This window comes from Colletotrichum destructivum, chromosome 10 (assembly GCF_034447905.1).
Source record: "Colletotrichum destructivum chromosome 10, complete sequence".
NCBI classification, from domain to species: domain Eukaryota; kingdom Fungi; phylum Ascomycota; class Sordariomycetes; order Glomerellales; family Glomerellaceae; genus Colletotrichum; species Colletotrichum destructivum.
The window spans coordinates 745,263-757,689 of record NC_085905.1 but is presented as its reverse complement, the minus strand read 5'-3'; the positions used below and the strand labels follow the sequence as shown (position 1 = coordinate 757,689).

At 56.3% G+C, this 12,427-nt stretch overlaps 4 protein-coding genes across 4 annotated transcripts; 2 read left to right on the top strand and 2 right to left on the bottom strand.

The window, feature by feature from the left end:
• Window positions 1-2,996: 2,996 nt before the first annotated feature.
• Window positions 2,997-3,473, bottom strand: CDEST_14520 (uncharacterized protein; the record flags this gene model as incomplete). The annotated part of the gene is made up of 1 exon (XM_062930676.1): window positions 2,997-3,473. The coding sequence occupies one exon, from the start codon at window positions 3,471-3,473 to the stop codon at window positions 2,997-2,999; it is 477 nt and encodes a 158-aa protein (XP_062786727.1).
• A 1,991-nt stretch (window positions 3,474-5,464) lies between these two features.
• On the top strand, window positions 5,465-6,350 carry CDEST_14519 (uncharacterized protein). The gene is made up of 2 exons (XM_062930675.1): window positions 5,465-5,596; window positions 5,656-6,350. Exon 2 carries the CDS (start codon window positions 5,745-5,747, stop codon window positions 5,970-5,972), a length of 228 nt encoding a protein of 75 aa, XP_062786726.1. The 5' UTR covers window positions 5,465-5,596; window positions 5,656-5,744; the 3' UTR covers window positions 5,973-6,350.
• Window positions 6,351-8,164: 1,814 nt separating this feature from the next.
• CDEST_14518 (Putative sodium/solute symporter, sodium/glucose symporter superfamily) lies at window positions 8,165-10,710 on the top strand (the record flags this gene model as incomplete). Its single annotated transcript, XM_062930674.1, has 5 exons — window positions 8,165-8,226; window positions 8,310-8,389; window positions 8,562-8,594; window positions 9,213-9,557; window positions 9,626-10,710. 5 exons carry the CDS (start codon window positions 8,165-8,167, stop codon window positions 10,708-10,710), a joined length of 1,605 nt encoding a protein of 534 aa, XP_062786725.1.
• A 157-nt stretch (window positions 10,711-10,867) lies between these two features.
• CDEST_14517 (Putative inner membrane mitoribosome receptor Mba1) lies at window positions 10,868-12,331 on the bottom strand. The gene is made up of 2 exons (XM_062930673.1): window positions 11,856-12,331; window positions 10,868-11,748 (listed from the first exon to the last, which is right to left on the bottom strand). The coding sequence occupies exons 1-2, from the start codon at window positions 12,118-12,120 to the stop codon at window positions 11,063-11,065; spliced, it is 951 nt and encodes a 316-aa protein (XP_062786724.1). The 5' UTR covers window positions 12,121-12,331; the 3' UTR covers window positions 10,868-11,062.
• Window positions 12,332-12,427: the final 96 nt, after the last annotated feature.

Genomic DNA, 12,427 nt, shown 5'->3' with positions numbered 1-12,427 from the left:
TCTCATCATTACGGCCAATGTCGGTCGCCTTTCGGCGTTCTACTTTGAGACGGTGGATCACGGCCGAGACCTTGAAAGGTCCACTCCGCGTGGGATTCCACCGCTGGTTTCGACATGCTCTATTCTGGATTTCAAAATTTGGAGTCTCCGAAGGCGGGTATCTCCTATGTGAGCTGTTAACCGGCGCTCTCCGTGTCCCATGGCCGAGGATGCTTCGGCAGTACATGAAGTATGAGTTGGCAATATGTGAGACTCCAATCTCGGTGCACACCCACGTGGATGTTGCTTTTCTGGAAACCTATTCGATAGAGAAGAGTCGCATCGAAAACGGGGGCCAAAGGGTATTTTGCTTATTGCACCTTCCTGTACCCCAGTAGATTTGCTACCTTCCAAGCAGGCTCAGAGATCAGAAGAAGCCAGGGAACCGCAGCTTCATAGTTGAAGCTCACGATCTAAGATTCCTCAGCAAGGGCTGGTTCCCGAACTGTAAACAGATTAAACCCCATATTCTGAAATTACGAGTCATCTAATCTCTGATGCGTGGTTGTCACATGAAGTATTTGTCCGAAGATGTCCGCTCTGTTGCACATGTACGTGATGATGACGGGCATGTCAGCCGACATGACATGACTACGTACTGTGCCAATATGCATGTTTGATCTGCGATGCGTCGTTGCGTGACGACACTAGCTTGCAACAATCATCAATTCTGATTTGCCGTGTAGTTATGGTCGGTAAGAAATTGGTGCCTGTATTTGTCCGAGACTGAGACGTGATATCTGGAGTCACTTGCGGTGGATGTTTATGTTGCAGAGTTATAGGTCAGCATCATCTCCGATGCAGACTCATATGCCAGGAGTGTGGCAGTCAGTCATCAGTAAGGGCTTTTCTGCTACCGGGCATAATACCCCCTGGTCGCTACCGATCGAGAGGGCAGCGTGAGATCTCCCGATCGAGTGGATGTCCGATATGGCAACATGTCCGACCAGTGTTTGCCGGCAACAGTTTTCTCCGTGCCAATAGTTTCGAGGAAATAGTGGCCAGGGCGGTGACTGGACGATGAATCGTGGCTTAAGAAGTCGATGGGAAACGAGCAGACGGAGAGATCGCGACCTGCGTCAGTGAAATCGGGAGAGGGGCGCCAACAAAGCACAGATAGCAAGAAAATGACCAGTCTCTTTGGAGGGTGCTCCCCATCCTTGTCGTTTAACAGGGATACACTAATGAAGGGATGAGAGGCAGGGGGCGTGCGTGACAGAGGGGAGCGTGTGCGCGATCCTGTAGGGTGATAATTGCTTTTTCCTGCTTTTTCTTTAGCCACCATCTGGGAGGAGGCGTATCGTAGGGGAAACAGAGGTAGGCCACTCGGGGTTTGACTGATCGTACGCACCCCACACACGTCGGTCCAGTTACCTCAAAAGAAAGATCAGATCGTCGCTTTTTGATCGATCCAGCAGCTGGACAATGCTGCTGAATCATAGTTGCGACATTTCCCAGGCAAGGGATGACTTGAGGCTCAACATGAGGGGCTTTGGAGGCGTCAGAGAAGCGACGCTCAGGAGATAAGGTTCAAGTCAGCGTTTTGAGAGGTACTGACCCGACGGAAGCACCCGCAAGACGGCGTCCTTACGGACCATGACGAACCAGGGAGAAGACCACGAATAGACAGTGTGTAAGGGCATGCAATTTCGGAAAGGAATGTAGGGGAAGTAGGTGGCTGCGGGCGGGACGACGGCATGTTACGCTGCGGCTGGACCGTAGCCTCGAAGCTGATGCCGCTGGCATTCGGACTGTCGATGAGAGTTGATCGACGGGGAGACGCAGGTGCGTCCGTAGTTGAGCGGCCTCTGACGTGGCCAGCTAACTGCGAAAAATGTCTTCGGACGGAAGATCTGCAATTCACCGGACGCTTCCAAACAGGATATCGGCGTTGAAAGATTTGGAACTCCTGGGACAGGGGAACATGGAAGACGTTGAACGCGTGGCATACCGACATCGTGTCGAACGACTCACGCATGGCAGACACGGGATGAATCACGAGGACATGGATGGTGCCAGGGACAAATCCGGGTCGACGGGCCCGAAGGCTGGTTAGACGCAAGAGCGACGACCTGAAATGTCAGAACAGAACCACGATTATTGGACGGAGAAGGCGGATGATCGTTCTGGGGAAGACTTGCGCAACAGGGTGAAGTATGACGGATAGACTGCACCCGTGTTACGATCAGGGATCGAGGCGGTCATGCTTCGTTTTCCCTTCTGAGAGAATCCTGTCCCTGCAGTCCTCTCGGGATCCGTGAAGTGGTGTGTTCGTGACAGAAGACGACTTTCAGAACGTGGAGACATGGGATCTGCCGCAAGGGAGGACGGGGATCGTCGGGGAATGAGGAGACCTAGTTCCGCGCAGGATCCCTTATGTCTCGGTCCATCTCGATTTTCCATCCCTTGTATCATGTATCATCCATCACGTGCAAAAAGGTCACTGGGGTTACCAACATGGGTTGCAGTACTCGAGCAACGTGGAACGACGTGTTAGTGCGAGCCGTGGGGGCCTTTTGGAAAAGAGAGAGGACAGAAACATTGACGTGACTCTGATATTTTGATGACTCTTGATGTTTCCAGACCTGCATGCGGAGCCGCTGTTCGCAATAATCAACCCGACAAGGAAGCAAGACCTTGTTTGCTTGGCCCGGAGGCTAACACACAACATTGCGATTACTCTACCTAGACTAAGCTACGGCTACCTACTGCTGAAGCAAACCGACCAACCTGGTCATCCTCCATGCCTCTATCCGCATATACCCCTGCTTCACCACACCATCTTCTCCGAACCGTCCTAGTGCATAAAAAATGACATCCGAAACTACGATTAGGGCCTTGTAAATCCAAGCCTCGCGCACCGGCCGAAAGTCCTCCCACCAAAGACACGAAGAAACGGAAGCGACCAACCCAAACCTGCCCAGTGTTCACTACGTTCATCCCACATCCCCAAAAATCTAGGCACAAGACGAAGCCCGTCGCCTCAGCCCCCCCGGCCAATGCGGCTTGACGCACCCCTTGCACCCGGGGCTCAGCACGTCGGGAACCCTGCCCCCGAACAGCTCGGGCCGGTAGACGTACCACTCGCGGTAGAACTTCCACTCCTCGAGGAACTCGACCCAATAAACGAGCTGCTCGACGAGCCAGCTATCGCGGAGCCGGTCCCGGACCCACTCAGCGGGCTCGTTACGGCCGGACCAGGTACGGAGCACCTCAGGCCTGACGTCGGCGACGCGCTCGGCCGTGTAGTACATGAACTCGGCCCGCCGGCCGCGCGCCGTGAAGTATGGCATGGAGCCCCATTCAACGACGGCGCGGTGCTTGGTCAGCTCGACCACGCGCACCGTGCAGCAGATGCACTTTGCCTGGTTGAGGAAGTCGCGGAGGACCGTCGAGGCCTTGGGCGTGCTGGTCCTGGGGTGGAGGACCTGCATGGCTGCGACGAGGAGGGGGGGGGGGGGTTGGGATGTCCCTGATGGCCTCTTTTGGGGACAAGCTGCGAGTCACATGTTAGTTTCCTGGTTTGCATGGGGATTGGGGGGGGGGGTTTGTTTTGTTCACGTAGATGCTAGGGCGAGGCAGGAAAAGGCAAAGCTCACGAAGGATGTTTGGTGTTGTTGGTATTTCGTCATCAAATATCACCGCATCAGTCCAATGCCGACGGGAAGCCACAGATCCTCTTTTGCTTTTTTGTTTTTTTGTTTTGTTTTTTTTTGGTCCCAAGATTTGTTCTCCCCCCTCTCTTTCTGCGGCGGCGGCGGCGTCGTGGTCAGGAACAGCTCTGGTCCATTCCCAGAATCCTGATTCTTTGCGTCGTCAGCCTGGAGGCGGATCGATCTGGCTGGCTGCAGAAAGGCGCGGGCGGAGGAGGACGACGGAATGACCTTGGCAGATTAGAACTGAAGCTGTCTCGATCCCAAGGGAGGAATCGACCCCCAAATCGACCACCAGGATGGATCAACAATTCATTTATAGTAACCTTTCCTTCTCCCTCTCGTTACCCCAGCTCTGGCTCTGCGTTCCTCCCACTCGCCATGTCTCACTGACTTTGACAAGGCCGGGCGTGTACGGGAAAGCCAGCCAGTCCCATGCTCTACTCTGATGTGTGTCTAGTTCCATATGCAAGTAACTCCGTCATTGTATTTCTGAATGCGCGTCACAGACTTGGCTTGACGAAGGAATAACCTCAAATAGAAAAAAAGACCATGACCTGTGGAAGACGAGGGAAATGGGGTGGTGTGTGTGTGTGTGTGTGTGTGTGTGTGCATGCGTACCCCTCGCTTCGTTCTATCGTTGCCACGGAGTGCTTTCTTTTGCCGCCCCGTCTCTGTGTGGACACCCCATTTCAAAGACTGGTCCAAAAACTCTCCAAAAGGACTCGCGGGGTGGATTACCCGGCCGATCGTCCACCCCAATCGCGCGGAACCATCTCGGACGCTATCACATCTCGGATTCCTTGACGCATGTCAGCGCCGCGTGTGATTCTTAACAGTGGTAGCGGCCACCACCCACCACCCACCACCCACCACCCCCCCCTTCAATGTCGCTGCCCAAATTTCAATACCACGCAAACATGTCGGGGATACTGCCGGGCAGGGATTGCGATGGGTTGCTATTCTCCTGAGCTCGCCTGCGAAAGTGATTGGTTTCTCTTCTCTCTGAACCACACAGTGCCGTGCTTCTGTCGAGTCTTCCCCGTCTTTGTCAGATATCGCCAGAGGCTGCATCTGCTATCCGCTGGGGGTTGCCACGTCGTCACGAAAGGGAATAGCGCCGGGACAAACAGACCAACAAGGCTGGACCCCCCCCAAAAGGCCATCTGCATTCCCTTCCGAGCTCGTGGGCGACGTTCTTGCTTTTTTCTCCTCGTGCAGCAGCACTCCAAAGCCACTCAGCAAGGAAAAGGGTCCGTGGTCTGTCTGGTTGGCTTTGCCGTGCCGGGCGGGTGGTAGGGAGCGCCTCTCTGACTCGGATCCTCCATTCCAAGCTGGGTCGTCGTCGATGACAACACAAAAGTCAAAGACGGGTGAAGAGAGACACGGGTTTTCAAAGTCTTGCAGCAGCCCCGACTGGATTGCTTTTGCGGCCTCGGATGAGTTCGGAAAATGAATTGCTAATTATCCTTCTGATTCTTTCTTTTCGTTCAAGACAGGGGGGAGAGAGAGAGTGAGAGTGAGAGAAGACCACACTGTCTCCATCGGTCATCGATACTGCAATGACCCGTCTGGAAAAAAAAATCAAAAAAAGAAACCATTCCTGAACTTTGCCGACCCCAACCCCGGCAGCCAAGTGTTGTCCCAGATAGAGGATCGAGGGATAGCGCCGCGAGATCTTACAGAGAACCCTCAGGCCTTTCCATCTTTAGCTTTCGATCCCACTCCTGCAGCTGATTGTGGGCGTAGCATCTTACATATACCCGCCCGACCCAACACCTTGGGACGCCGCCTGACAGGCTCCTCTCGCTCACCGGTATCTGTCGGCCCTTGCACTCGCCTTGGCCTAGCTGACATGTCAAATCCTCTTTCTCCTACCTGAGTCGACTTCACAAGCCGCAAAGGTTAGACGGCCTCGTGTTTCTCAAATGGATTCCGTCATAGAGCTGATGATTGACGCTAGACTTCCATCCAGCTTATAAGCAAAGAAAACACCCCGTCCCCGTCCGTCCGTCCATCCGTCCGTCCGTCAGTGGTCCCATCGCCCCCGCCATGTGCGAGTGGTACCGACGCAACTACGCCTGCGGGCATCACTTCACCGGCGCGTCAGAGTGGTGTTACCGGTACAGCCAGACGCAGAAGCGCTGCAAGGTCGTCGTGACGCAGGTCGACTACGACTCATCCGTGTGCAAGAGCTGCAAGAAGAAGGGTGTCAAGACTGAGGTGCCATGGGAGCACATGATCGACCGGTCCAAGTTCGACCCGAACCGAGACGAATGAAAGCGAAAGAGACGTTGCCGAAAACGAAGACTCTGTACGATATGATTCTCGTGTTTTTCAGTTTTGCATATCACGCTCTCGTATGGCGTTGATTTTCCCCGGAGCGAGGCGGTTCTCGCATGGCGTTGGGACGGACAGACGGACGGACGGACGGATGGTAATCGCGATCGTGGGACTTCGCACGTCCACAGCTTACTAGAGCATCAGAAGGCATCACGCCCATATACCCATTTGATTTTGAAACGGGCGTATGCCGTTGGACGGCGGTTGTATCTGGATTCTGGGAAGCGGGTTCTTCAAAAGTGTACTCAACGACACATCTTGCTTGTTTTTGCCGTTGGGTTGGCTCAACAAAATACAATGAAGGCTTCTTTTTGGCCCTAACACGTCCTTCCCCCCCCAAAAGAAAAGCTTCCGTGTGCAATGTGAACAGATTGCTTCTACCCAAGTCATGGCATAGCAGCCGCAGTGAGCCTCACAAATATGGTATCGCATATGTCGGTCTGTTCATAACAGAGAAGTTAGATTCCGCAGTACTTGTGCGTGGAGTAAGTTCACGCTGGATCTTGTCACGATGCGGGAACGCAAGGTCTCAGATCTCAGACATGGATCCATCTGGAGGCGCTGGTGAGCTGCGATAGCTGAAGGGATATTGACCGATGTGGAGCAGACTAGCCAGCCATTGATGCGGGCGGTAGCTTTGCATACCATCTTCAAGGGCAGCTTGTGGAGTCTGATTTGCGAGCGATGGCGGAAAGACCAAGCATAGCTAAGACAGGGGTCCGTCTGCTTTCGCTATATACTATGACACAAAAGATCTAGATAGTCTTCTCCGGGAAGAAATTCTGATCGTAGCTGATCCCAGGTAGCCGGCAATGAGACAGACTGGCATCAGGCGCGATTCAAGTCGTAGATCAACGGTTCAGCTGTGACGTCTGAGCCAAGACAAAACCGACAAAAGTTTTCTTTGAGCGGCTGAAAATGCAAGCCCCGATTCGGAAGTGCGGGGTGTGATTTCTGGGTGGCCGTGACAACGTCGGCCAGAACCTAGGTCGAGGGGGAAGATACCGACACCATCAGCCGGGCCGATACTCGAGACAGGTAGGGAACAATGACTGGCATGAGCCCGCGGGGGAGGCGTAGAATAAGCACGATCGGTCGCAACTGTCCGCATTTTGAGGGCGTCGTATGGCGAAGATCTCCGGGCCGATGGCGGCGGCGGTCAAGCTCCAAAACGTCGGAGGACGCACGGGCAACACCCGGAAGGTCACAACATTGTGGCGGCCACGGCAGCCGGCTTCCGGGCTCCGGGACCGGCGATGGAACCCACCTGCATGCTTACCTAAGGCACCGCAACCGGCGTAAAAAAGCTTTCAGATGAGAGAAGAAACCCGACATTTTGGAAAGAAACCCAAAAGGGCGATGTTTTCACATGACAATCTAATGTTGACCACCTTCTCTTAACAGAAGCCCTCCTCCGTGCCCGGTATCTCTTGTCATCTCGTAATCCAACCGAATCCAGACCAAACGATTGACCAGAAAACGGCGCGACTCCCCACAGTCCGGTCCTACTATTCCCTCGGGACCCTCCTCCACATGGGTCTAAGAATCCAACTTGGACCATTTGTGGCACACAATTTGCCCCTCCAAGTGACCGTCGGCTCGCTCTGAATGGTCGTCTACAACTCCGTACTGGCCAGCCAGTTGATCGCTTCGACTCGTCGCCCCCACGCGCGCAACAAGCCTGCCCCGACCCAGCCTGCCCACTCTTTAGCAGAATCGCCAACTAATCCCGTCAAAGGATAGCCTGGATAGGGTGTTTCCCCCATGTCGAATCAGCTTCTCCGGGCCTAGCAATAGCCTGTCACTTGTCATCGCCCGCGTGAGGATTTTTCTCTCTCTCATTTTGTCACTACTAAAAGAGAAGTCTATTTGCATGCGCAAATCTCGCCTGTTTTGTTGTTTCCTCCACTCACGCCACGACTGAAGAACCATCGTCAACTTTTCTCTCTCTCTCTCTCCCTCACACACACACACACACACACACACACATACACACAAACTCACTCCACCCCCCTCATCACCGCAGAGAACAGGTGTTATTCGCATCGTTTGCGCATCGTTGAACCGTTGTCGATTGATTTCCCTGTCGAAGCAAACCCCTACCCGCCCAAAGGCCTCCGATAACAACCATGGGCCAACCCTCCGCTGCGGCGTCCAACGCCGTCATTTACGTGACTTATGGACTCTTCCTGTATGAACCATCAAACCTCCCAATGTCAACGATCCGAGTTTTTTTTCGGTATCACACGATGCTGACTCACTGTATTCTCGCAGCATCACCGGCACTGCGATTGCGTGGAAGTTCCGCAACCAGTCCAAGGGAGAGTTCCTGTCTGGAAACAGGACTCAGACGGGTCAGGAATCCCCTCATCTGCCGGCCGCGGCGCCGCGGAGCATTCGCTTCGTCGTCGCTTCCGTGGTCTCTCAAACCTCAAACCTCATCTCTAATCGACGATGAGTTGTCGAGACCCTCCCCTCTTTCTTTCGTTTGAAGCCGCGACGTGTGACTAACACGTAGTCTCTCAGCCTTCCCCTTGGCCCTGAACTTCATCGCTTCTGGTGAGTGAAGAAGACGCGGCCCTCGAGCCTCGCGCTTCTCAGCCCGAAGTTTTTTCTCCCAGGGAGACAGGAAAAGAGCGGCAGAACGGCACGGAAAAGGCACACGGCATAAGCGCATCCCGGGATGAAACGCAACGAGCACGAGACGCCAGAACGCCGGGCGACGTCGAGACCTTGACGACGTCCCCGGGGTGTCTGCGAACCCCCCACCCGGGCGAAACTGACAAGGCAGGTTCGTAACCCAAGACAAGAAGATCAACAACAAGTCCTCGCCCCCCTTCCCCTCCTTTTCCGGCCCGTCCTGGACGGCTCTTTGCTGAGGCCCGCTTCGGCCGGGGGCCCGTTCCGGGCCGGGAAACGGGGAGGGGACCACCGAGGATGCGGCTCACTACGGGCGCGGATTCGAAGCAGTCTCGCGCGCACCATCCACCCTCGTCCACCCTCGAGGAGATGAGCGCGCGCGTCCCTGCGGAGATGAAGCTGAGATTGTACCGTAATTACTCGATCAAGTTAATGCTTGCGTGGGAAACGTGCTGCCGCTCCGATATCTCTTCCTCCCCACCCTCTCCCCTCCCCGCCCCTCCTCTGCCACTGCTTGTGAAATACTGACCTTCCCAGCCCTCGGCTCCGGAATTCTCTTCGCCTACCCCGAGCTCGCCACCATCACGGGCATCCAGGGCGTCATGGTCTACGCCCTCTCTTCCTCGCTGCCGCTCCTCATATTCGCCGTCCTGGGCCCCATCATCCGCCGCAAGACGCCCGAAGGCTTCGTCCTCACGGCCTGGACCCGCCAGCGCTACGGCACCGTCGCCATGCTGTACCTCAGCTTCATGACCCTCGTCACTCTGTTCCTGTACATGGTCGCCGAGCTGTCCGCCATCGGCCAGGTCGTCAACGCCCTTACGAGCCTGGACGGTCTGCCCGTCATGATCGTGCAGTGCGTCATCACCACCATCTACACATGTATGCGTCGCGTCTCCTCCTCCTACTCATCATGATTCCGCGATCATCTGACTGACAAACCTCCCCAGCCCTCGGCGGGTTCCGCATCTCCTTCCTGACGGACAATCTCCAGGGCGCCATGGTCGTCTGCCTTATCATAATCGTCGCCATCACCATGGGCGTCAAGACGGACATCGATACGTCCCTCATCGAGACGTCGGGCCTCCTGAAGCCCACCCTCCTCGGCTGGCAGCTGCTCTACATCCTGCCCATCTGCATCCTCACAAACGACTTTTTCCTCTCCGGGTTCTGGCTGCGGACCTTCGCCTCCAAAACGGATAAGGACCTGCGCGTCGGCGTCTCCATCGCCGTCGTTGTCATCCTCTGCATCCTCACCATGGTCGGCGTCACGGGCCTCGTCGCCGCCTGGTCCGGCGCCCTGCCGCTCGACCAGATTTCCGAGAGCGGCTCCGTCGCCTTCTTCCTGCTGCTGCAGCGCATGCCCGCCTGGGTCGTCGGCATCGTCCTCGTCATGGTCTGCACCCTGTCCACCGCGGCTTTTGACACCCTGCAGTCCGCCATGGTCTCCTCGGCCTCCAACGACCTGTTCCGCAACAGGCTCAACATCTGGTGGATCCGCGCCGGCGTCGTCGTTATCATCGTCCCCACCGTCGTCATCGCCCTCAAGGCCCCCTCGGTGCTGCAGATCTACCTCATCTCCGACCTTGTCTCTGCCTCAGTCATCCCCGTCCTGGTCTTCGGCCTCACCGACCGCTTCTACTGGTGGCGCGGTTTCGAGGTCGTCACCGGCGGCCTCGGCGGCATCCTGACCGTCTTCCTCTTCGGCCTCGTTTACTACGACGGCGACGCCCAGAAAGCCGGCAACCTGCTGATCATCTCCGAGGGCCTGTACGCCAACGACTGGAGCGTCTTCGGCGCCTTCGTCGCCGCGCCCGTTGGCAGCTTCCTGTGGGGGTTCGCAGCGCTCGGGTGCCGCCTGGGCTTCCAGTACGCCATGGCCAAGAAGAGTGGCCGCCGCTTCGACGCTCTCGACCGTCCCATCGGCCCCGGCTTCACCCCCGAGGCGGACGGCGCTCCTCGATACGTCGAGAGGGACGAGTACGAGGCCACCTCGGACGTCGAGGTCGTCAAGCCCGCGGGCAAGTTCTTTTAAGCTGAAGAAACGAACCGGCGGCGGCTTGCTCTCAAAGCGCAAGACTTGAGCCACCAGAAAGATGCTTCTGGGGTATCTGGTATCTGACGCCAGCCGAAATAAGAACAACATTTCGACGCATAGAATAGGAGATGGATTTACTTCGGAATCAGGCAGGGGGGGGGGGGGGGGGGGGAAGATTTTGATTTTTTATACATTTTGGGGTTGGAGAGTCTTTTTGCTCCTAATGCAATCAGGCCAGTTTTCCTGCCAGTTAATCAAACACGTACAATACACTCATTACATGTTTTTACTCCTCATACACACAAAGACACTCGCATACGTGTCTCCATCCTGCCGTCGCAACTGCCACTTATGCCTTACCTCCCCGTCTCTTGGCAAAGTCCTTCTGCTCCATCTGCTGCATGCCCTTCTCCTCCAACCTCCAGTCCTTCAGCGTCGTCGGCTTGGTGTTGCCCCACACAACCCACTTCTTGGGCTTCCACGTCTTGGGGTCGAACTGTCTGCTCAAGACGACGTACTCGGTCTGGTTCTGCACGCGCAGGCCGTCCTTGATCTCCTTCCCGGTTTTCTTGTCGACCTTGCCCAGCCTCTGCGCGCTGCTGATGGCCACAACGACCTGCTGGATGACGGGGCCCTTGCCGATAGGCGGCATAACGGCGACCTTGTGGCTCACGACGCGAGGCCGGCCAATGTACCGCAGCAGCTCCCAAGTGACCTTCTCGTCGGCCCGGCGGCGCGAGACGGTGGCCGACAGGGTCTCGAAGAGGCGTGGCGTGCAGATCTCGCGGAGGGTGTTCTTGTCGCCTGCGGCGATGGCCTCACCAAGGCGCTGGTGCAGGGCCTTGGCCTCGGGGACGATTTTCGTGCGGTTCAGCTGGGCGCGCGGACGGGTGGTCCAGGTGGGCATCGACGAGATCTTTGCGCCGAGGACAGTGGCGAAGTCCTTGGCCCGCTGCTTGATGCGGGCCAAGGTGTATTCCCAAAGGGCTTTCGGGGACTTATCCAACTGGGAGAAGGGGACGGGGACGAAGGTTCCTGTTGGCCGGTGCGTGTCTGTGTCAGCGCGGCCTGCTCCCTCGACAAAGTCCAGAAGATAGGCAAAAAGCCTGTTGTATACTTCTGTCTTGGACGGTAAAACGGACCTGGGAGCATGATGTGCGCCATGGACATGGACTTATCCATCTCGCTGGCGGAGTAGCTGGCATCCTTCAGGGCGAACTGCTTGTTCAGGCGCGAGCTCAGGCGCAGGTCCGCCGGGTTCGCCTTTCCTGCGTAGCTCCTCGTGGCCACGGCACCCGGGGCGGCCGCTATCCTCTTCGCTGTCGGCTGAACTCTGGGGAAGGCCCGGGGTCGTACGGCAGCGGCGGCCGTGCCGAAGGCGAGCATCGGCCTCGCGGTTCGGTACATGGCGGGGAAGGGGTTCGATTTGTTCGAGGAATCAGACGTGTCTTGGTTGTACGCGTTTCGCGGGTATGTGAACCTTCTAACGTGCCTCGAGAATGAATTTTGCTGGCGCCGCGGCTCAAGGGTGAGAGAAAACGGACCTTGAAGGATGGTCTGATTCTACCAGGTCCTACGTGCTCGGGGGGATTGCCAAAAGGAAGCTCTCATCAGAAAATCCAATTGGAAAATCGGCTTGGTCCGAGCTTTTGGGAGACACTTTTTTGCCAGCGGACCCACATCCTCACAGCAGCTAGCTCCAGCACGAACCAAT